This window comes from Petaurus breviceps, unplaced genomic scaffold (genome assembly GCF_028583685.1).
Source record: "Petaurus breviceps papuanus isolate PSGF00001 unplaced genomic scaffold, PetGlider_PUasm1.0 90895, whole genome shotgun sequence".
NCBI classification, from domain to species: Eukaryota; Metazoa; Chordata; class Mammalia; order Diprotodontia; family Petauridae; genus Petaurus; species Petaurus breviceps.
In genome coordinates, this window is record NW_027187372.1 from 34,028,848 (window position 1) to 34,053,772 (window position 24,925).

The following is a 24,925-nucleotide window of genomic DNA, read 5'->3' on the forward strand; positions in this document are numbered from 1 at the left end:
CAAGTCCAACGGGGCATGGAAGATCTTTAAATCCCATAACCCTTACACTCATTCCCTTTCACCCCCCTGCTCTTCCCCTCCAATGTAATACCGTTCTCTTGCCTCTTTTATGTGAGCTAATTTACCCTTTTCTATCTCTCCCTTTCTCCTTCTCCCAATATATTCATCTCTCACTTCTTAATTTTGTTTTTTATATATCATCCCTTCATATTCAACTCACCCTGTGCCCTCTATGTATACATGTACACACATATACACACCTACACACACATTTATACACATATACACCCACCTATACATACATATATGTATATATACAAATATTCCCTTCAACTATCCTCATACTGAGAAAAGTCTCATGAGTTACAAATATCATCTTTACATGTAGGAATGTGAACAATTCAACTTTAATAATATCCTTATGATTTCTCTTTCCTGTTTACCTTTTTATGCTTCTCTTGATTCTTGTATTTGAAAATCAGATTTTCTGTTCAGCTCTGGTCTTTTCATCAAGAATGCTTAAAAGTCCTCTTATTTCATTGAATGTCTATATTTTCCTTTGAAGTATTGTATTCAGTTTTGCTGGGTAGGTGATTCTTGATTTTAGTCCTAGCTCCTTTGACCTCCAAAATATCATATCCAAGCCCTTCGATCCTTTAATGTAGAAGCTGCTAGATTTTGTGTTATCCTGATTGTGTTTCCACAATACTCAAACTCTTTCCTCCTCACTGCTCATATTACTCCTTGACCTAGGAATTCTGGAATTTGACTATAATATTCCTAGCAGCTTTCTTTTGGGGATCCTTTTCAACAGGCGATTGGTGAATTCTTTCAATTTCTCTTTTACCCTCTGGTTCTAGAATATCAGGGCAGTTTTCCTCGATAATTTCTTGAAAGATGATGTCTAGGCTCTTTTCTTGATCATGGCTTTAAGGTAGTCCAATAATTTTTAAATGATCTCTCCTGCATCTGTTTTCCAGGTCAGTGGTTTTTCCAATGAGATATTTCATATTGCCTTCTATTTTTTTTTCATTCTTTTGGATCTGTTTTATAATTTCTTGATTTCTCATAAAATCATTAGCTTCTAATTGCTCCAATCTAATTTTGAAGGAATTATTTTTTTCAGTGAGCCTTTGAAGTTCCTTTTCCATCTGGTCAGTTCTGCTTTTTTAAGGCATTCTTCTCCTCATTGGTTTTTTTGGGCTTCTTTTGCCATTTGAGTTAGTCTATTTTTAAGGTGTTATTTTCTTCAGTATTTGGGGGGGGGTCTCCTTTAGCTAGCTATTGGCCTGTTTTTCATGATTTTCTTACAACATTCTCTTCCCAAATTTTCCTCTACTTCTCTTATTTGATTTTCAAAATCCTTCTTGAGTGCCTCCATGGCCTCTGACCAATTCATATTTTTCTCCAAGGCTTTTGACACAGGAGTTTTGACTTTGTTATCTTCTTCTGGTTCTATGTTTTGATCCTCTTTGTCCCCAGAAAAAAAAGACTCTATAGTTTCATTTCACTTCTTCTTTTTGCTCATCTTGTCAATCAAATAATTGACTTTTGAGCTTTTTGCCATGATAGAACTCTGCTTCCAGAGTGGAGAGTGTTGTGTCCCAAATTTCTGGGGTTTTGCACAGTTGTTGTCAGAGCTTCTAGGCACCTGCCTCAGAACTGTGAGGAGGACTACCTCTCCATAGCCTCAACAAACTCTGCCACACCAGCGCTCCTCATCCCAGGACTGCCACCCAAGACTGTGACCCAGATCCCAGCAAGGCAAAGCAAAAGAATCCTGCCTTAGTTCCAGCAAAGAGATTCCTGCAATTGCCCTCTGGCCAGCCACTTTGTCACCCCATGATTTATATGCCTGGAGCTCCAGAAGCAGCCTCCCTGGCGGCATCAGCAGCCACCACCACCTCCACCACCCTGGGGGCAGGGGCCAAGCCCAGGGCCAGACTGAGCTCTTCTGTCACCCAGTTTCCACAGAGTTCTGTAGCAGCAAGCGCCCCAGCATCCCCAGCGTGGCTGCCAACACAGGTTCTTAGATCTGCTTTTCTAAAGGAAAGCAACTCAAAATGAGTTAACAATCTTACTTTAATCAATCAAACATATAGTTACAGCTAGTTCAGGGGAAAAAGTCAGCACCCTGAACTTCAGAGTATACAGACAGGTTACAAGCAGAAGTTATAAGACAGAGAAACAAACAGATCAAGCAGACAGGCCTCCAACTGTCCAACCATTACATCTATACCTAGTCAGTTACCGGAGAGGGAAGCACCAACATCTGGGTTTTCAAAGCCGGGGGGGGGGGGGGGGGGGCGCTCTCAGCAGCTGCCCAGAGTCTCATCTGGTCAAATCACAGAACACTTCTCAAAGTGAGCCCCCAAACAAAGCCTCACATCAGGGTATATATAGCCTTCTCCTGGGTCAAAGAATGTCACAACCCTCTTGATCCACTGCCCATTCACAAAGCACCAAGGTGTGGGCGTTCTTGAAAAACAAGCCTCCCACCACAGGCTCCAGGGGCAGGGAAAATCTTAAAAATTTGCATTCCTGTAACAAGTTCCCCCACTAACCTTTTACTTTCTTTTTGGCATTTATGGGTTGAGAAGTCTGGAAACTGCCACAGCTGGCAGTGATTTGATCCTCTGCAGTCTGTGCCAGCAAGAACCATGCAGGACTGTGCTCTGCTCCCAGCCCAGTACTATAGACCCCTCCTGTTGGTTTGCCAGGCTATCCTCAGCTGGAGACGTATTGCACTGTCTTTTTGTGGGTTCTGTAGCTCTAAAATTTGTTTAGAGTCATTTTTACAGGTATTTGAGGTAACTGGGGAAGAGTTCAAGTAAGTTCCTCCTTTTACTCCACCATCTTAGCTCTGCCCCCCTTCCTCTATTCTTTATGCATCTTGCATGAGCTTAGTTATCCTCCTGCTAACTCCCTCAGTAGACTGTAAGCTCCTTGAGGCCAAGGCTGTCTTTTCCTTTCTTTGTATCCTAGTCCTTAGCACACAGTAAGTGGTTAAAAAGTACTTGTTATCTAACTGTAGAGAAGCGTCTCTCAATTGACATAAAAGAATGTTAGGAAGGCAGAAAATATTGTCTATCCCAAGAAGACTTTGCAATGCAAAACTTTGTATTTCAAAATCTGTATTGATACTGTCTCCTCCCCCCCCGCTTCATTTCTTCTTTAAAAAGTATTATTGTCCAGATAATTACATAAATCAGTTTAATTAGGAACCAGTGTGATACAACATAATACAATGTCAGAGGACACAGGTTCAAATTCTGCCTTTGTCACTCACTGTGTAATCTTCGGTAAGTAACCTTAGCCTCAATCTCCTCATCTGTGGGAGATTGGACTTGACCTTTGAGGTCTCTTCCAGCTCTAAATCTCTGGTTCATGATTTTGTCTACATGATATATGGCTAAAAATGATATTCCCCAAATAGCAAGATGAACATATACTGCATTTGGCTATTTCCCTATTAGAGTTTTCTTGTCATGATATTTTTGAATAATGTTTTAAAAAATCATATGACCAAATACATATGTTAAAATGACTTTGTCAAATCTTTCTGAAAGTTCTTACATTAATTTAATGATGACATTGTAAGAATCTAATCTGAGGTTGTATTAACTCTTTTATTTATTTATTTATTTTGCTTTTTTGGAGGGGGAAGACAGGGCAATTGGGGTTAAGTGACTTGCCCAAGGTCACACAGTTAGTAAGGGTTAAGTGTCTGAGGCCACATTTGAACTCAGATCCTCCTGACTCCAAGGCCGGTGCTCTATTCACTGTGCCACCTAACTGCCCCGTTGTATTAACTCAAACTGATATTTTCATTTTTTTCAGTGAATTTTTCTCACCGTCTAAGCTCCCATGGTCCTGTTGTTCTCAGTGGTAAGTTTTAACAACAATTAACTTTAGAAAAGTAATAGTGACTTTTTTGAGTCAGTATCTGGGATCAATCCAGTTGCCTTTTTTCTACCTAAATATCAGTTTGTAATTTTTAGCCAATATATAAAATTAATACTTTTTTTAGAGTTACAATTCAAATATTTGTACACCTGACGAAAAACTCCAAAGAAAGCCCTGAATTTTGATGTTGGAAAAATTTGTTTTATGTTAATGTAGTCCTGTTAGATGATTCTGTCTAACTGATAATAGTCTACTTGAAGCAGCCTGTGGCTAAAAAAAAAAAAATAGAAGACTTGTTAGTACAAAATGCATTCATTTATGTATTATGAGGAGAGGGGGAAAAAAAGACTGAAAGTAATTCCCAGTCTAGCTCTAATTATTTGACTAGAATGTTGCTGTTGAGACAAGATAGTAGGTTACAGAGTTATTTGTACTTGTGTGTTCCCACCACAAGTGGATATCTCTTAACTTTAGCCATTTGACTGAATATGTGTGATATGTAGATTTTTTTTTTTGCATTCAAGGTTTAATCTTGAACCCTGTGCAGGGTGTGTATTAATACCATCTGTTAATAAATTGATAAATGTTAAAATGAAAGAATTCAACTGTGACTGAAAAGGAATTGCTAATAGTCATAAGATAAAAGTTAAGAAACCTGTTGATCACATTTTTCCTGTTATTTAATGTTCCTACTTTTCTGCCTAGGCATTGTTTTGGGTGCAATACTTCTTATTCTATTTGTTGGTCTCACGTTGGCAATAATATCAAAACACAAAGAAGGGTGAGTTCAATTATATTGTGTTACAAAATATATAATACTACATGTGCTATTTATGAGAAGCTAAATTGATAAGAGAAATGTTTAGAATAAATACTTAGCTTATTGATGACTAAGGTACAAAGGGAAACATACCAGTTTCATATGAACATGGGAGAATTTCTGAGGAAAAAAAATTTATCATGTAGATAAGGATATTGGGCGATAGAATCATTTAGGTTATTTCAAAATGGGTGTTGCTCATGCGCATCTCAAACTTGCTTTATCCAAAACAGAATTCATTGTCTTTTCCTTCAAAATCCTACCTCTTCTCTGTATCCCAAAGAGATCATAAAAAAAGGGGAAACGACCCACATATACAAAGATATTTACAGTAGTTCTTTTGGTGGTGGCAAAGAATTGGAAAGTGAGGGAATGCCCATCAATTCGAGAATAATTGAGTAAGTTGTGGCACATGAATGTAATAGAATACTATTGTGCTATAAGAAATGATGAGCAGGCAGATCTCAGGAAAACCTGGAAAGATTTATATGAACTGATGCTGAGTGAAGTGAGCAGAACCAGGAGAACATTGTGCACAGTAACAGCAACATTATGCAATGATTGTGCAATGATTATCTATGATATACTTAGCTCTTCTCAGCAATAAAATGATCCAATGCAATTCCAGAAGACTTGTGGTCGAAAATGCTAACCACATCCAGAGAAAGAACTATGGAGTCTGAGTATAGATAAAAGCATATTATTTTCACTTTTGTTTTTTTTTCTTTCTCATGGTTTTTCCCTTCTGTTCTCATCCTTTTTTCATAACATGACTAATGTGGAAATGTGTTTAATATTAATGTACATGTATAACCTATATCCGATTGCTCACTGTCTTGGGGAGGGGAGAGGAGAGGGAGAGAGAAAAATTGGAATTCAAAACTTTACAAAAATGAATGTTGAAAACTATATTTATGTGTAATTGGTGGGGGTGAAATAAAGTACTATTAAAGAAAAAATTTAATCCCACCTCGTCTGGACTTTGGGATTACTGCTGAACGTACCAGATAACCCAGGTTCATAGTTTCAGTGAAAGGTCCACCAGTCCACCTTCAGTTTGGCTGTGCAAAGTTGCAGCACCAGGAAATGTGATGTTCTGTGTGAGGAACAGCCAGAAGACCAGTTCAGATGAACTGAAAGAGAGGAAGGTGAAGGGGAGGACTGTGATCAGACTGGAAAAGCTGGCTGAAGCCAGACTGCCAGGAACTATAGATAACAAAGAGAAGAGTATTTGATCTTAGAAGTAGGGAGCCATGAGAGTTTTACTCAGCAAAAGAGTACCATGTCGCACCTGGACTTGAAGAACATCACTTTAACATCTGGGATGAGAATGGAGGAGAGGAGTTAGAGCCCTGGAGGCCAATTAGCAAGTTATTACAGCGGTCCAGGATGCAGGTGGAAAAGGTTTAAGCTAGTGTCATCACTGTGTAATAAGAGGGTAGGAATCAGAGGTGAAATGGAGTGGAGTCTCTTCCTTCAAACTTAGCTCAAGTGCCACCCTCTACAGGAAACCTCTTGTGATCCTCTCTTCCCACTGCTGGTGCCCTCCCTCTCAGAGCTGCTTTATATTTATTTTGTTTTTCTTTTAACTTTGTATTTGTGTGATGTGTTTTACTGTGATAGAATCTCTCTGAAGATAGGGAATTTCTTTTTTTGAATTTGTATCCCCTGTGCCTAGCTTAGTACTTAATAAATGCTTATTGACTGATTAATTTCAGTTTTGCAAAAGATGAAGCTCACTGTTCTTCAAATGGCTGTTTCTTTATATCCCTTTTTTATAATTTCTAAGAGGATACAAAATTATATCTTTTATTTTGTACATACTTAACATTACAGTAAAAATAAATTATGTCTACAAATGTTAGTGCCATCTGTATTTCCCCTTAGTTATACCTAGTGCATGTGCAGTGCATCTAGCTTTCTGTTCACATTATTCTTTATAGAGACTATTCGTATTCCTGCAAAGGTTTTCTATTTGTCATTTTTGTGGCCGTCTAGTACATATCTCTCTAACATACCAATCTGTTTAACTTTTTCTGATATGTTTGTCATGCACATAAATATATACAAAAGACATAAAGGTCCATCAACAAGCTTTTTAAATCATTTACTATATGCTAGGTGCTGTGTCAAATGTGAACAGCTGGGAGACAGAACATTTAAGTACAAAGAGGCAGTAGGTTCTCAGAGGCAGAGGGGAAGAGGGACGGCATTCCTGGCATACCCAACAGTGACTGCAGAAGAGGCCAGTGTACCTGGACTCAAGCCATGGAAAGGATAATGGCTATGAGCACTGAAGTGGCAGAGGAGCCTTAAATGGATCTTTAGTATCATAAGAAGCCACTGGAGATTGCCAGCTTAGTGTATGTGGTATAAGATACAATTATAATTTTCCTATATGGTGCAATTTTTCTAACAGTATTAAGAATGTATTAATTATGAATTATTATTTAGTTACATTGCATATTGATCTTATGCAGCAGCAAAGTGCTTCAAATTGGTTTTTGACATACACTGAGTAAACCTAGGCTACTCACTTAACCTCTTGATGTCCCAGGCAATGTTCTCAGACTACTGTATTTCCAGAACAATTGCTAGTATGAAATTGTGGAAGTTATCTTCCTGGGAGACATCAGTGAAGTCATAGGCCTAGACAAAAACCAGCCTTGTGTAGGAATAGTGGATAAAGTGCTGGGCTGGTAAGCAGAAATATCTAAGTTCAGATCCCACCTCTGACACCAGTTTACAATTCTGCACATATCACTTTAGCTTATGTTTCATGCAACTTCCTATGGCTGAATTCTTAAGTCAGAGATGGACTGTGTTGGTATAGGGAGAATACACACTGACAAAATCAAAGATCTTTTTTATATTTATGTATTAATCTTATATATGACTTCAACTCCATCTTTTAGTATTCCATGTTCAGCTGATGTTATTTTTATATTTTGATGATTGTCATTTTTAATCCTTTTTTTACTCTGAAAAATTAAATCTCCTCATGGTTACTTTCTTTTCCCTCTTCAATATACCAATTTCTGAAAACTGTCCTAGTTAAGTTTGGAGAAAATCATCACCAGGAGGCTGAGCAAGTGCCAATGAATTCTCTGGTCATGGCAGCCTAGGAAACAAAGAAAAACACAAAATCCAATGCAGCCCCTTAGGCTTCTGCAGGGGTGGCATTAAAGTGCACTAAGAATCACAATTTTCACACTGGCTATAAACATCTTCCTACCAGTTTGTATTCTTAATATGAGATCTAGTGAACAGCAAGAAGACACATCATGAGAGGAACCAAACCGTATCAGTCTTCAGAAGCGAAACCAGAAAACAAAAAACGAAGTTGCAATTAAATGGAAGACTGGCTCACAGATTTTCATTGATGAGACTTTTAAATAAGTGAACTAATGGAATTGATTTTATCATGTATCCAAAGGCAAAAACAAACGTAATTTGATGGGAAACATGTTATCTTATATTACACCACAGTGCAAAAAGATTATTATTAAATTAATTATAGTTTACTTTTGCCAAAAGTCTTTCACTGAGGATGAAGTAGAGAAATTCTACAAAGAACTCAACAAGACCTTTCAAATTTAATCAGCATTTACTTTGACACTTGGTGGCCTCAATGAAAAGCTGGACACAAGGAAGGACAATGAAAAATGTTTTGGTGTTAGCCATGTTTCGTGTTGAATTACGTTTGAAGAACATTATCATGATATGATTGGGAACCTTCTGGGTAATCTTTAAATCTTTGACTGAACTGTCTTTTTAGAAATAAATGTGCAATATATGATCACCAAGGCACCATGGGATTTTTTTTTTTTTTTGCTGCTCTTTGGAAACAGGATAAAACTAACTTGTCAGTTTCCTTTATTTGCTTTTCCAAAAGAACTCTGTGAAAAATCTTTGGTTGTGATATTTTGACTAATATGTTATAACAACTCTTTTTGGGCTTATTCGCTGATATATAGTATCTCTTTCTTGCCTTCATTTAAGTTTCCTATATTAGTCATACTGCACAGTCATTAATGCTATTTCTTTATATTTTTTTAAATCTGACTTAGTTTATCTGTTTTGTGGTTTTCCCATTTGCTGTCCAAATCCATTTAAGTTTTGATATTGAACAAGCTTGGTTTCTTTTTACTTTTTCTTTTCTTTCCTATGCTGTTTTTGTTCTATCTTTGTAGTAACATCTATTATATATTTATTACATAAATCTACACTGTTTGATTGATCATTTGAGTGATCATCAAGTCTTTGTCTCCTCAGATACAGGCTCATCATCCATATCATCCCCCCAAACTGTGAATGTTCCTTCTGATTCTGTCCTTGACCCTCTTCTTTACTCCTTCTACACTCTTGGTAACCTGGTTTTCTTCCTTGGGTTTATGAACATCACACACACACACACACACACACACACACACATTTTCACACACTCTCTCTCTCTCTCTCACACACACACACACACACTCACTACAAACTGGATATCCCAGAGACATCTGAAACTCAACATATCCAAAACTATATTCATTATCATTCACCTTCTCCCACTCATCCCCTCCCCATACCTCTTCCAAATATCTCTATTCTTGTTGAAGGCACCAGGGCCAAACTCAAAGTCTTTCCATCTTGTCAGTACCGTCTACAGTTGACGTTCTGCTGGCATAGTCTTTTTTTTCCTCCCCCCCCCCCACATCCTCACTTTATTTATTTAAATTTTTTTTATTTTAAACTTAAATGCAAAATAAGAAAAGAATAGAGAAACAAATACACAATAAGAAAGAAATTAAAGCATTGCATAGTGCACAGCAGAACATGAGAGGATTCAAAATATAAAGCAATAAATTTCCCTTTCAAGAAAGCCTATAAAATACTACACTTTGTGTTCAAAGCTGTCCATTTTTTCTTTACTTTCTTGTTGGTTTTCCTTTGTTCTCTGCTGTGAACTTTTTACTTTGCTCTTTTTTTTTCACCCTTCCTCTTCCCTTCCCCCAAGAAGGCTATGATTAAGCTCAGGTACATAGAGATATAGATATATATCTAGATACACACACACATATATACATATACATACACTCACATACATATACATAAATTCTATATTCATACACATCTACAATCATATGTATTTATATAAGACTGTACTATACTTGTTTATCCTCTGTTTCTTTGGAGGTGTTTATTTGGTTATTTGGTCCTCACAGGGACCAAATCTCAGATCTTGTCTCAGAAGGACCACTGTTCTGCCCCAGCTCTGGTTTATTTTTACCACTCCACATTCGCCCTGCGGTGCTATTTTGTCTTGTTTGTGGGGGAAATCTGGAGAGCTTGAAATTTTCTGACCTACACCTCCATCTTCTCGAATCTTCTCTTCTAATCCTGGTCATAGTCTTAGAGAACAAAGGGAAACCTCCATGCTACAATGAGTCATTGGAGTAGGACAGATATGTAAACCTCTTGAACCTAAATATTTGAGGGAATAGATAAATATAAAAGAATATATATGTATGTGTACACACAAACGCACACATACACTATAATGTAGAAAAGTGTTTTTGTTTTTGAAATGAGAGTTTGAGGCTTGTTTTGAGCCAACTTTTTTCTATGGAAACCCATCCCTAATTTTATAACATTGTTCAATTTAGAGAAATCTATTCTACAGCTTTGAAAGGAAATAGTTGTGTTTTTTTTAATTGGGTATACTTCTTAGATACAAATAAATTTTAAAGTCTCTAATTTTAAAAGATAGTTTTTAAAAAAGGTAGCAGGAAGGAAGAAAAGAAAGAAAGATGAACTTGTGCAAAATTGCCATCTGCACTATTACATTCATTTTATGGCCTTTTGGAATATGTTAAAATCGTGGTAATAGTATGGTAAAATCTTTTGCTTTGAAAAACAGAACTTGGTCTTATAAGCTCTTTAGGCCTTCCTACATTGTATCTTTTGCATGATTTTAACTGTTAAGTTCTTTCCAAGTGAATTTTACACAATCTATTGAGAAAATAACAAAATCAGCTGGGCAAGCAATTTCCTGATTTTCTGAGTGTGGTTTTTAGTTGACTTTAAAATTTTTAAAGAAGGAATATAGCCAAATATTAAAAATAGTTTAGTAATTTTAGCCCCCTTTCAAAACTAAAACTTTAATGAAATTTTTTCTCATTTTTCTTCTGTTTAGCAATTATTATACTAATGAAAATTGTAAAGAAGTAGCTATCCATTTAGAGACACAAGAAGCTTATAATAGTGATGCTTACAGCTCTGCAGGTTAAACAGAAGACTAACAGGTATCTAATCAATTTTGAATATTTTTATCAACTTTTATTGATAATAAACATGCTCTGAACTAGATATATTAATGGTTACCACTTCAAATATTCTCACTGTATGAATTAAACATGCTTAAAAAAACCTAAATTTAATGGCAATTTATTTCAAATTTTCAAAATTTATAGCTTTTACTAACTACTTGCTTCATATGCCTGAGTATCACCTTGTTTATTTAGTTCACATTCTTTATTCACATTTATATAATGCTTTATGGGTTACAAGATGCTTTCCTCATAGCTTTTGGGTAGATAATACAAGTATTATCCTCATTTCACTGGTAGGTTAAAAGGAAGGTAAAATATTAGAAAATACCTTGCCTCAAAATAATGCAACTTACCAGACCAAGATGTTAGTGAGGATTATGTATTGTTTTCTTTACAAAATAATTTTTTGTTGTATAAAAAAGATCACTACAAGTTTTATTATATCTAGAACTTTAACAACATTTGAAATATCTAACCAGTATGTTATTCATGTGCCATTTTTATATGTATTTCCTCCATAAATAAAGGTATATCCATAATTTGTGCATACAGACAATTGAGCATCTTAATTTTAAAAAAGGGGGTGAGCTTGAAGGAGGTTCTGATGCCAAAATTTCAGATTTTTCTTTCTAATGAAACAGTTTTTTTAAAAAGGCTAAGTAACTCAGAATGTAAACATCATAGTCATTATGTTTAAATGATGCCACTAATCACTTATGAATAGAGTGCCACAGTTGTCTGCATTTATGTTTGTACAGTATAATTGCTATTTGTTCTAACACTTGAAAGTGAAATCTGTTATTTCAGTTGCCATTGAATGCTGTGAAACTGAAGAGTGATCTTGGAATTCAGATTTAACCTTAATTTGAAAAAAAAAAACGCCCTTCTTAAGAAAAGCATACCCACAGGACATCAAAGTCTTAGAAACTTTATGGAGATGCAACTTTTATCAGAACTTGAACTGTCAGGTGGAACAAAGCAAGGCTGCCTTATGATGGTGGAAACTGAATTCCATTGCTGTTCTCCTTCCAGTAATTTTAAGAAGTATCTTCATGCCTGCCGTCTTGCCAGGATGCAGCTATAAACACTTGCAAACTTCTGATGAAGCTTACAAATATTTCATATCAACCTTTACTAGAAGTTTCCTTAAAAAAAAATTGGGCTAACTAAATTCAGACTACCTTCTTTCAATCCAGCCATTCTCTTTGTTGCTATTTGCACACTGAACTTCAGACATGGTTTTAATTATTTAAAGAAAGATGGTGAAAACTTTTTTTTTTGCTTTTTGAAGGGGGGAAGGGAGGGCAATTGGGATTAAGTGACTTGCCCAAGGTCACATGGCTTGTTTTTTGTGTCAAGTGTCTGAGGCCGGATCCAAACCCAGGTCCTCATGACTCCAGGGCCAGTGCTCTACTCATCTGCCACCTAGCCTCCCCTGAAAACTTTTTTTCTAAATATACTTGGCTTTGCTCATTTGGAAGTTTTTCTTTAAAAAAAATCAAAAGCTGTTTAATACAGTTTCTTTTTCAGTTATAAAGATAGCATTTTCCTTTTATTCTCAGGTTAAAGTTAGTTCAGTATCTGCCTTGGGTTTCCCTATGACCCTGTGATTCATGAAAGTGATGTCATGAAATAAGTTAATAAAATTATTAAGGGAGATGTCTTGACCACCAGTGAGAGGAATTTGAGAGGGAAAATATTGAAACTTTTGATACTCCTTTATTTGTATTTCAAAAGTTGTAGTTTCTTCATTTTTAAAAAGTGTTAAATCTGTGAACTAACAAATAAAAATTATTTCTATAGAAAATTTGGCAAGCCAATATGGATTGTGTTTAACATGAAAGTTTCTCTTTACTTAAAATTCTCAATGTATCAACCAAGAAGTGAAACTACATAGGGAAGGTATTTTTACCAGGAAATCCTATCAATTGTGTGTGATACTAATGGGTTTAGGGATTCCTTTAGAAAGTGAAATTTACCATCATAATTATTTTCCTAACAGTAAATAAAAAAATCTTTCTGAATGTAATTCTGAATGCAATTTATTAAGAATATCCCCATGCTGGTCTATACAACAAATATGTTGTCAGAATCTTAGAAAATGTTGGCTACACTTGATCAAAGTGTAATTGTTAAATATTTAACAAAATAAATAAGGACACAATAAAACAGAGACAATGTTTTTAAGAAGAAAGAAAGAAAAAGTGAGCTAAAGTAGGGGCAACACCAGAAAGCTTACAGAACCATGCTTCCAGAAGTCACTATGTCCCACTGGATCAGCCCTCCCCATATGCCAACAGGCTCTTATCTCACTTAGAAGAGCAGAAGTTGAGCATGTCTGTGAGTCAGCAACCCACCCACGGACACCTACGCTCCTGGTTCTGCCTAGCCATTTTGCTATTAATAACACTGACCTATGTGGATTATTCCTCCAAAACTGCTCCAGAGACACCAGATTTAAGTTTAGAGATTATTTTATTTTATTCACCTTTACATTTCCACAGTGCTTCGCATTTAGTAAATAATTACTTGGTGAATGAATGAATGATCTATGCAACCCTGTCATTTCCATATGATCATGTTCCTTAGAAGTGTGACTTATCAGTAGAGTTAAGTCTTGCCCTTTTCAATTTCTGCCTAATAACCCTGAACTCTATCCATACCAGAGCACAGGAATATAGACTGACTTAAGGTCCTTTGCAACCCTATTCATAGTTGAACCATCAGCAAGGTTGTTATCCAGGTGGGTCAGACCCAGAACTGGCCTGGCCATGTTGGCCTTTCATTATGTTGCCCAGTCAATGCTGCCAGATGAGAAGGGGACAGAGAACAGTGGCTGATTGTTTACTGGTCTGAAGAAAAATGAGAGCTCCAGGACCTAGGAGGCATTTGACATTTGGTTATGTTGCTAAAGCTGTTTTCCAGGAATCAGAGATGTTATCTTGAGCCAATATGGAAAAAATAGATATTTATACAGATGTTCTCCATCCCTTTATTACACAAATTCCCAAAGTGGGTGAAACCACCTTCTGGGGAGTGCTGGGACAATCTGGTTGGGGGGGGGGCAGTAGTAGCGTCAGGTGGAATTGAGGGGAGGGGTATTGAATAAAAATAAGAGGGTGGTGAAAGCATAAGGAAAGAAGATAAGAAAATTTTTAAAAACCACTCATACACATTTAATCTGTTGTGTAACAGAATTAAAGTCATAGTGATTACATTATTTTCCAAATAAACACACAAAATGCAAGTTATAACCGGTCACTGGTCAAGTCCACCAAAAGTCCTAACAAGCAAGTATTGGCAGGCGAGCCTTGGTCATGCATCGCCAGGAAGTCCAGAATGAATTGGCCAGAATATGTGTGTGTAATGACTTGTTTACAATATGATACTATATGATTACATAACTCAATATTGCATCATAAGAATTTCAATGCAAGAAAAACCCACACAAATTTACAATAAATTATTAAATGTAAGAGGCATATTTTTTAATTTTTATGTTCTTTTGAAATGATGCAAATTAAAAAAATTAACTATTAAAGGGTTAAAGAAAGTGGGTTTCCAGGGGGTGCTGAGTTTTTTTTTTTGAAAAGGGGCAGTAGCCCAAATAAGTTTGGGAACCTCTGCTTTAAAAGAAGAAAACCTCAACATAGCCCCACTAATTCATTCTGAAACTACAACTTGATCTCCTAATACTTCCTACACAAACTTTCCACTGATCTACGCATATATATCCCTAACACATCGTCTATTCCTTTTACTTATTTTCATACATTTTCTTCAAGCAGATAGTCATCAAGTTTAACAAGTCTCCAGGGCTTTCCTGATACATGTCTTAAGAAAACATTCTACCTCTCTGTTATTAATGCTAGGTTGACAGGATCTGGGGGGTCTGAGTGGGCCACAAGCTTTATTGAATCAACAGTGTAATGTGGCAATCAAAAAAGTCCTGCAAGCTAGAGCTGTTTTTTTAAGTGTCCAGAAATGGAAAAGCAATAGTAGTCCTGCTAAAACCCTGTTCTATTTAAAACACATTTTGAATATTGTATTTATGTCTGGCCATTGCATTTTTGAAAAGACACTGACAAGTTAGAGTGTGACTGTAACTGTAACCAAAATCTTGAGGACTCCGTGTCATATGAAAATCAGGGGAAGGAACTGGGAATATTGTGCCTGGAGGAAAGATTTTTAGTGGAAGGAAAGAACAAATATCTGAATATATTTGAAGTGTAGTGATGTGAACTTGTCCAGCTTAGCCCTAGAGGGTAGAACTAGGAACAACTGGTGTCACTTGAAGAAGAAAAGATTTAAGCTCAATGTAGGGAAAAGCTTCCTAATAATTAGAGCTGTGCCAAAGAGCAATGGGCCCCTTGAGGACAGGGACTATCATATTTCTATTTGTATCCCCAACTCTTAGCAGTGACTGGCACATAGTAGACACTTCACAAATGTTTATTGACTGACTGACCTCAAGAGATAGTGGGGAGTAGGGGCATTTAGGTTGGATTAAGTAACCTTTGAGATCCCTTTGGAATCTGAGAGTCTGATTCTTTGACATATCTGCCTCAGTGGCCTACAGTAGGGGGTTATCAATAACTAGTACTCATCTCTTCTTCCTCTGATCAGTACCTCTCACTTCATGACATCTGTAGATCCACATCATTCATTCTGGCCGTGAGACACTTTACCCAATACTCATCAAGACCCGTTTGATATTTTAAAAAATCTCTGAGGGAGAGTAGATTGGAAATTCTCTTACCATATGTAGTTGCTAGAGCTATTTATTAAAGAAACAAGATCCTTGTCCAGACTCTTAAGACAAGTAAGTAGTGATGCTACTGATTCCCTAGACACTGAGAGCAAATGGTTATCATTAGGACAGTGGTTCTCTAGACCCACTTAGCTCTGGATTTCATTCTACCTAAGTATGTATTCTTATCAGAAAAGAGTGATGGCCTCTGAGATGCTGCCCACTGAGATCAGGCCAGCTTTTCACACATGGTGTCTCAACTTCCTCAACCCATACTTTGCATGACCCCTCAGCAGCTGGACAGCAGTCAGAGGCCATTGTACATTGCCACCATTTATTACAGTGTTTATATATTTCTTCATGGGCAACTAGGTGATACAGTAAATAGAGCACTGGGCTTGGAGTCAGGAAGGCTCATCTTCATGAGTTTAAATCGATCCTCAACCACTTACTAGCTGTGTGACCCTGAGCAACTCACTTGACTCTGCTTGTTTCAGTTTACTCACCTATAAAATGAGCTGGATGAGGAAATGGCAAACCACTCCAGGATCTCTGCCCAGAAAACCCCAGATGAGGTCACAAAAAGTCAGTCACAACTGAAAAAAATGACTGAAATAAATTTCTTAACCATTTAACATGTATAAAACTGTGTTGCCTTTTTTTTTTATTAGGTTCCTCTTTTATCTATGTGTCACTCATGGCAGTTAACCTAGAGTGTCATTAACCTAACTCCATTTTTTTGCATAAACTCTGTGGGTTTTGTTGCATGGTTTTGCATCATGTAGTGATTTTTGTTAACATGTATATTATGTTATAGCAGAACTGACTGTATATGTATTTATGTGTATGGATATTTGTGTGTATGTAAGTAGTTATGCAGTATGTGTGTGGGTGTTGGTGAGTTTGTGGTTGTGTGGATGGGTGTGTATGGATATTATATTTATGCATGTGTGTATATATAAACACATATATGTATGTAAACATATATGTGTGTATGTTTATCATTGCATCCCAGGGAACCAAAAATTACTTCCTGCATTTTACCATTCATCTCCACCGGATGCTTTTTCCATTACTTCTTCCAATGACAAGCATAAGGATGACAACAGCTCATGAGAGAATTATGAGCACTTCTCTGTGTGCCTGAGAAGAATTCTCCATTATTCTCAGGCTGTTTTTTTAGTCCTTTGCCAAGGCAGCTTCTTCAGGAAAAAGAAAAATAAACCAGGCTCCCACAATAGGCTCCCTGTCATCTATAAACAGCAACATAGTAGTAGTTCTCACTAAGAGAGGGCATTTAAATGTCAGCATATTTAGAAAGAAAATCTGACTTTATGCAGTGTATTTGTCACATCCAAGGCACTTAATGTTTTCTGATTGATGAATTTGAGTAGCTTTAATAGATGCTGTGGATACACGACTCTCTAGCTGCATGATCAGAGAATACAAACAAAACATCAGAAAAGGTGATTATTTGGGGAAAAAAAATCTAGAAATGTGTTATTTGGCTTTGAAATGACCTGTTCTTTTGACTTGACCTCCTCTGCTCCTCTCCATTAGCATGAATAACTGAGAATATAGTAGAATTAATACTATATTCAGAATTCTGTTAAACACAAATTTTTCCAAACTCATTTCATATCTCTTGACCGTGATCATATGTTGCTCCTCAATTTGAGAATAATTAACCTTAGTTTCTAATTTTCTGACTTCCTAGGAAAATGGATCTCATCTACCTATACAGGTCACTTCCTGTTCGTCTCACAGTTTCCTATTTTACTGAATCATTCTTGTTAAGTAGGTACTATCACATGACTTCTTTTCTGTTGTGCTCTCAAGAAAATGGCAGTCAAGTGTGCCAGGATCACCAAAAAACCACTTTGCTAGTTTTGCTCTCTTCCCCCCAAATCAGAATTTGTTTATAAGAGCCTCCCATCCCCCTTGGGTTTCTTCCCTTGTGGAGTCTTTGGCATTTTATCCATAGGTGTTTCCAACACTAAGACATGGCCATTTTCTCAGAAAAATTCCAAAATGGGATCTGAGTTCAGAGAGTTCATACACTTATTTTTCTTGCTGGTGCCTTCCAACCTTCCTCAGCCTAGATGCAGCTGGACAGCTCCAATCTCCCAAAGACTTAATTGCTACTAGTTCAAGGAGATTGGAGTGTAAGAGGAAGAGATCCTAACTGAAGGGAAGGTTAACATTGAAAAAGGGAGTTCCAGAAGGCATAGGAAGAGAATCTGGCAAGGGAGGATAGGGACTGGGAGTTGGGAGGTGGAATTGGGCTGAACTGAACAGAGATGAAGATATAGAGCTTGGTAGCAGGAGGGTGGGGTTTGTGCCTAGACCACTGAGTCTGAATGACAGGAACTTGGGAGTGGGAAGTTAGGAAATGGCATACGGTGGGATGTTTTAGTAAAAGCATGTCCCATTTAAAATATTGCTGTCATGGGGCTTCACCAGGTCAGACCTCCCCCTCATTCACCTGTGAATAGGGGTATGGTGTCTTACTTCAGTAACATTGTAGTTAAAGAAGAAAACTAGCACAGGAAGAAAACTTCCTACATTTCTCACTGTACTCTGTTTTAGAAGGCCTATAATTGTGAGGTGCTCATTAGAACTATTTCCTTCCAAATGCTTAAGGGGCAAATTCTCAACTGTTCAAAAACCTTGCCTTTCCAGAATGACTGCTTTCCTGAGGGTTCCTATATAGTTGTGGTTTATTATAACATTGTGGTGAATTTTTACATATTCCCTAAAATCCAAGAGCTAAGTCTCTTGTTTCTGAATGCCTATAGACAGTTTCTCTTCAATTTCCTATTTGATCTAGCTTTCTTAGGCTGTTATTAGTTTTTAGGAAGATCTTGGAAATGATGGAAACCAAACAGATGCAAAGACTGCTCTTTTAAGGGCAAGGGTCCAGGAAGTTATCATGGAGGGTTTTCTAACCAGCTCATGCCCCTATACATTCTATATTTCCTCTTGATATATAGCATTGGATGGCAAAATTCATCTGTAGTATTTTCTATGACTGGCAGCCATCCTACTTATGTTCCTATGGAATAGGTATAGTCAGCTGTATTCTATGTTAGCTGCTTGTCAAGGGATGAGAACTGGAAGTCATCTCAGCTGAAATACTCCTGGGTGATCCTGGGATTCTGAAGGCTGTCTCAGAAAACCCTGAGCTCTAGCAGATCCCACCAAGATGGAAGTGTTTTGAGTGTGGATCTCAATAGCTATGGCATGCCTATCAACTGAAAACCAAAATATAGCAAAGCTAGTGACCAGAGAGTTGGTCATCAATGACTGTTTTGGATATAGCAGTCCATGAAATCATTTAGTGCACCCACATTGATGAAATTGTGGCTGGAGGTTATGGGAGAATGACGGAAGACAAAAGTCAAGATGAACATTTGAGCAAGGAGAACAACGAAACGGGACTTGGAAGCAGAAGACCAACTAATACTCCCAGTTAGAGCTTTGGGAAAATGAAAAGGGTCTGTGATGGATAACTGCTAATTACCAGGAACAAAGGAAAGCTCAGTAGCAGAGCTGCACGACATGTGTTTGATAACATCCCTGTGACAAGCAACCACTAACTACATATATCTTGGATCTAGGTCAGCGCTCAACATTTCAACAAACCTTCCCTTTCTGGCCAAGACCTTCAACACTATTTTTACCCATAAGCATAAAGACAGAGATTGGTTCTGCATTCCTCATGAAACCAGGTATAGAGATAAAATGGGCTCTGAATTTTCACTTTGAAAATTGATAAAGCTGCTTGTCTTCAACTTTAATGAGCTGAAAAACTGTAAGCCCATTGAACTGGACTGAATCTTCCCCTGTTTTGTATGATACTACATATGATACTGACATTCAATAAACAAGAAATCATTATAGAGTTTTCTAAAAATATGTTCAAAGCATCATTATGGCTGACTTATTTAAATAGGAAGCACAGTGACAGGGATACGGGATCTACAATTGTAAGCAGGGGATATCTATGGAAACGTTGGTACCTGGAACTCTATAGGGACTTATGGGATAATCGTATATTGTATATTCCATGCTTGAGGTTTCTCACCCTCAGCAAGAGAGGTGAGTCATTTCATAGAAGGAGACTGCTTTGAAGCAAGAGAACTAAAAGCCAACAGGGACACAAGACATAGACACCAACAAGACAGAGAAAAGCAGTGGAGAAGGAACCGAGACAACCTCCTGTTGTTTGAAGTGTCAAACTTAGCATTCAACTGAATCAAGGCCTCAGAACCAAGACTGCCCCCTGCTGCTTGACCCGAGCCAAGCCCTGACAAATGTAGATTAATGGATGACACTTAGAAAAGCAGGCAAACAGAGAGCTGAAAAAATAGTTTAGAATCTGCATTCCCCCTCTTCGCTTCTGCACTGATGGGAAGAAGATGGACCTTACAGCTATTGCTTGGAGCTGAGCTGATGAAAGGAATTTTAAAAGTGTGTAATACCACCTGAGGTCCCAGTGAAAGAACAGTTTAAATTAAAGAGCCAGCAGAGGAGTGGTCTCAAAGAACAGGTAACTGTTAATTGTGCACACTGAGTCCTAAGGAAGGTAAAGATAAATAGAAATCAGGGCGGCCAGGTAGCACAGCAAGTAAGAGCACCGGCCCCAGTATTGGGATGACCTGAGATCAAATCCGGGCTCTGATACTTAGCACCACACCCAGAAATAACTGGCTATGTAACCTTGAGCAAGTTACTTAATGCTTTAAAAAAAAAAAGATAAATAGAAATGGATAAATATAAAATAAAGGCCAGCTGCCTAGAGACTTGAGCTGCCCTGGGCAGATGCGATTTCCTTCCTCAGGTGCCTCTTGTGGGGTTTCATTAAGTGTGTTTTCACTCTCCCCATGTACATCAGTGACCCAGGTTTGTGTGTGAACTTGTAGAATATTCTAATTATGTTTACTTTGCATTATGTTTAGTAACTTCATAATTAAGTTAATGAAGTTGCCCTCCTTGCCAGGGCTTAAATCTCAGCTTTCCTCCTTAGCTGAGTAAACAGAGGCCATGCCCTGGGGCCTGAGGTAAACAGACTGCCTTCCTCCCTCCTGGCTCGAGGTCATGGGTCCTCCCTCTCTGGGACACAGGCCTTGCCTCCTCCTGGGTTACCACTTGTCATCCGATGGTTAAGCACTGATATTAATGAGATAAAACAAATTTTCCAACAAGACCAGCCTCTTAGTTTCCAGCCACCATCAGCTTTCATGACTATTATTAAGTTCCTTTCCCTCTCATAATTACCTTGTGCATGTGATATATTTATATATATATATGTATATGTATATATAGATAGATATAGTTATATGTATGTATAAAGTTATTTACACATAATCATAGTTAGTTATATCCCGCCCCCCTCCTATCTCTTCATCTTCTTACACCTTACTCCCAACAGGTGCTGGCCTCCTGCCTGTTCCATGAACAAGAGGCACCCCATCTCTCCACTCCAGGCATTTTCTCTGGCAGTCTCCCATGCCTGAAACCTTTCCTTCCTTCCACTCCAACTACCGGCTGGCCCCTCTGGCTTCCCTTAAGTACCAACTAAAATCCCACCTTCTACTTCTACATGAGGTCTTCCCCAAGCCTTTTTAATTCCAGCACCTTCCCTCTGTTAATTATGTCCTATTTATCCTGTATATAGTTCTCTTTAAATATATTTCTTTGCATATTGTCTCCCCCTTAGATTGTAAACTCATTGATAGTGAGACTGTCTTTTGCCTCTTTTTGCATTTTTAGTCTTTAGCACTGTGACTGGCACACAGTAGGTACTTAATAAATGCTTATAGATTGATTTCTATATGTATACATAGATATGTATGTGTTATCATATTGCATATATAGTTATATAGACAGTTCTCATTTTACATAAATTTGCATTATGCAAATTTAACTTTGCATAAAGAATTCTGAAAGCAATCCAAATGAGAATTCTAAATGAGAATCTGATTGAGCTGCTAGCTGCAAAGATTGCAGAAGAAACAGAAGCTTTGGAATTCAAGGCCGCACCAAAAAGGTTTACAACAAAACAATTGGCAAAAGCGTTTCATCATTTGAGTGAATGTTTTTCTCCTGTTGAAAAGCTGCATTCAAATACTTCAAGATTTTTAAAAGTTCAAAGACTAGTTGAGAATAAGTTGCTTGCTATTGTCAAATATATGAGGGGGAAAAAAAGTCATTGTCCACATCTCTCCATAGCTTCATAAAAAAAGTTAGACAACCAACCACCCATGATACAGGCTAGATGCAGTGGGTGGGGAAGGGGCAGCACACTGCACACCTGTGTTAACCTTGTTGTAGAGTACTCTGCATATTTTACCATTAACTTTGCCTTTCATTTCACAATTCTGTTTATTATCATGTACAGCATCTAATAGGACCGACCATATTTTAGTGAATTTTATGATGTGTGAAGGTACTTTGTGTATGCCTTTGTTATATAAGTTAAGTGAAGTGAATGGGTATAGACAAATTAGCATTATATTAAAATTGTTTTATGTAGAATTCTACAGAACTTATGTAAAGCAAGAACTATTTGTATATATGATATGGATATATGTGATTGACATTGTTAACCTGAAAGTTTGATTAAAGAAGACAAACAGGCTAGGTGATATGTATTTTATATTATTTATTCCCTTAAAGCTAGATGAAGCTAGCAAACTTGTATATACAAGGAGCCAAAACCTAATTACCGACTGCCTGAACAACAGAGTGAGAAAACTTAGATACATTTTAGAACCATCCCAATTCAGGGTGGCTGTGTCACTCAAAATTTATGATCTACATAAATGTTTAATCATTGAATGCAAAAGGAATTGTCTTAATTGTCAATACAATAAAATAATAGTTGACAAAGTGTCAATTAAAAGTATGACTCAGGATATCTGTGTTTTCTTTACCATTAACATGCCATAACATAGTATATGTCAAAAAATATTAAGATAAGGGAAAGTCCCATTACTCAAGTTAGTGCCTCAGGTTAAGGGTCTCATCCTTAATGGCCATAAATTCAGCCCCATCTGACTTTGCTGACACAGGAAGAGGTATTCTCTGAGTTTACTCAGAGAACAAAGAAGCCGTTAGGTCCAGGCTCTTCTTCTGGTTGATTAGTTTAGGCCCTGGTCCTTACTGAGGTTATTAAATTGATATCAAATTATTATCTATATGTATATACACACATATGTATATGTATACCGCTCCATTTTGTAAGTGATCCCTCCCTTCAATGTGGGCACCCTGAAAGCAGAACCTATTTCATTTTTATCTTGGTATGGATTTCCAGCACCTATCACAGTGTCTGGCACATAGTAGGTACTTAACATGTTCTTGTTGGTTGACTGAAAATATTATGTTTTTCTCTGGAAGCTGAGATGTGATACTCTTAACCTTACTGAACTGTGGGGGTGGGGTTTTTTGTTATTTTGGGGTTTTTTGAGTAAAATAACATCTGTGAGTGCTTGTGTTTTTAGATTTTATGTTAATACTTGAAGGATCCATGATTTAATCCATTTGGGTACTTCTGCTGCCAGGGTACATCACAGTCTTTTTGATTGCTTATGCCCAAAAGTCTCATCACAGTTCCTGTTGGTCAGCATTTTAACTGTGGAGACCACTGGTGTCCAACTCAAAAAGAAACAGGAGCCATTAAACAATACATGAGACTCTAGGCCAGCCTCATAATGCCTGAGAAAACAACATATTAATATTTTCTATGTTTATTGTATTTTTTTATATTTCCCAATTACATTTTAATCTCATTGGCACTGCAAGTGTTGTGGATTGCATGCAGGCTGTCCTCTGCATGTCTGACATCTCTGATGCAGAAATTAGTGTCTTTCCTGTTCATGTCTGCAAAACCTCAAGGACAAGCCACAGGGAGCTGCTATCTCCTCAGTTATCCCATTCATGAAGCCGTTAAGCATGTTCCACTCTTTAAGAAAATAGCTCATGCTTACATAGCACTTTTAAAGTTTTCAAAGTGCTGTCTCCACAACAACCCTGTTAGGTAGTAGAAGTATATTTCTCTGGCCTCAATTTCCCAGAGCCAGGCAAGCTATATCACCCCCTCCTGGTTGCTACTGGATTAAACTCCCATTCCAATGTGTTTTTCCCAGTGTTAACATCTAGTTCTTAGCACTCCAGTTTCATTTAACCAATTTAATATAATTTATCCTTTAAGTAAAAAGATATTGCCTGAAGAGAACAGAAATACAAACACTTCTGCTCAGTGTCAAGGGGGCACACTCTTTCCCTTAACATCTTGGTCTCTGGGGACAGTTGGCTCATATTTAATGCCTTTTCTACAAAGCTTTGGTCCCACCAAGTTCACATCCAAATCCAAGGGCACTGCTACATGAGTTCTCATCTCAGCTACTCCTTGCTAGACTGGGTACCCAACGTTATTCCTTGCTCCTTGGGACATCCTTGTTGCGCTAACTGCAAGGCTGGAATCGATTGACTCCCAGAATCTCAAAACTTAGATTCTCAACATTCTGACCTTTTGAAACTCACATAATCATAACCAATTGTTTTCTTCCCCCAAAACAAAAGAACAAATGCCAGGGGAAAGAACTGAAACTGTTATTCCCATGGCCCTTCGTGACCTTTGAGGTGAGGACCTCAGGCCTCTCCCCTTACAGCATTATATATTTCATCAGACACCGCTAGCCAAGAAGTCATCCAAAGGGAAGTCACACTCAGAGAGAAGCCAACATTTTGCTTGGCTAGCTCCTTGTGAATCACTTTTGATTCTGGCAATGCAGTCCTCACTAGATGGTTAACCAGTGGTTAACAGACTGGAACCAGTTCCAGAATGTCTATATAGGCTCTAAAATCTCTCTAAGAGTCTTTGAACACCAAGAATGTCCAGAAGTGAATTCCCCAGCCTCTTCCCCATGGGAAACTGCATCAGCACCATCTGTGTATGCTTATTGGGAGGGGGCTACTTGTTCAGTCCCCTATTACATAAACTCTCAGAGATTAAGTGATTTGCTCATGACCATATGATGTAGTTTGTATCTGACACAAGACTTTAATATATAACTTTCCACAGAAAGTCCCACTCTCTTTTCACTAGTCATAAATTCCTCA

At 37.5% G+C, this 24,925-nt stretch overlaps 1 protein-coding gene across 1 annotated transcript in view; it reads left to right on the forward strand.

The window, feature by feature from the left end:
• Nucleotides 1-11,013, forward strand: part of LOC138151258 (complement component receptor 1-like protein) — a 44,136-nt gene extending 33,123 nt beyond the window's left edge. The window contains exons 18-20 of the mRNA XM_069074773.1: nt 3,863-3,888; nt 4,612-4,687; nt 10,911-11,013. Coding sequence (XP_068930874.1) covers nt 3,863-3,888; nt 4,612-4,687; nt 10,911-11,004 — 196 coding nt within the window. The 3' untranslated portion in view covers nt 11,005-11,013. The remainder of the gene's footprint in view (nt 1-3,862; nt 3,889-4,611; nt 4,688-10,910) is intronic.
• The last annotated feature ends 13,912 nt before the right edge of the window (nt 11,014-24,925 follow it).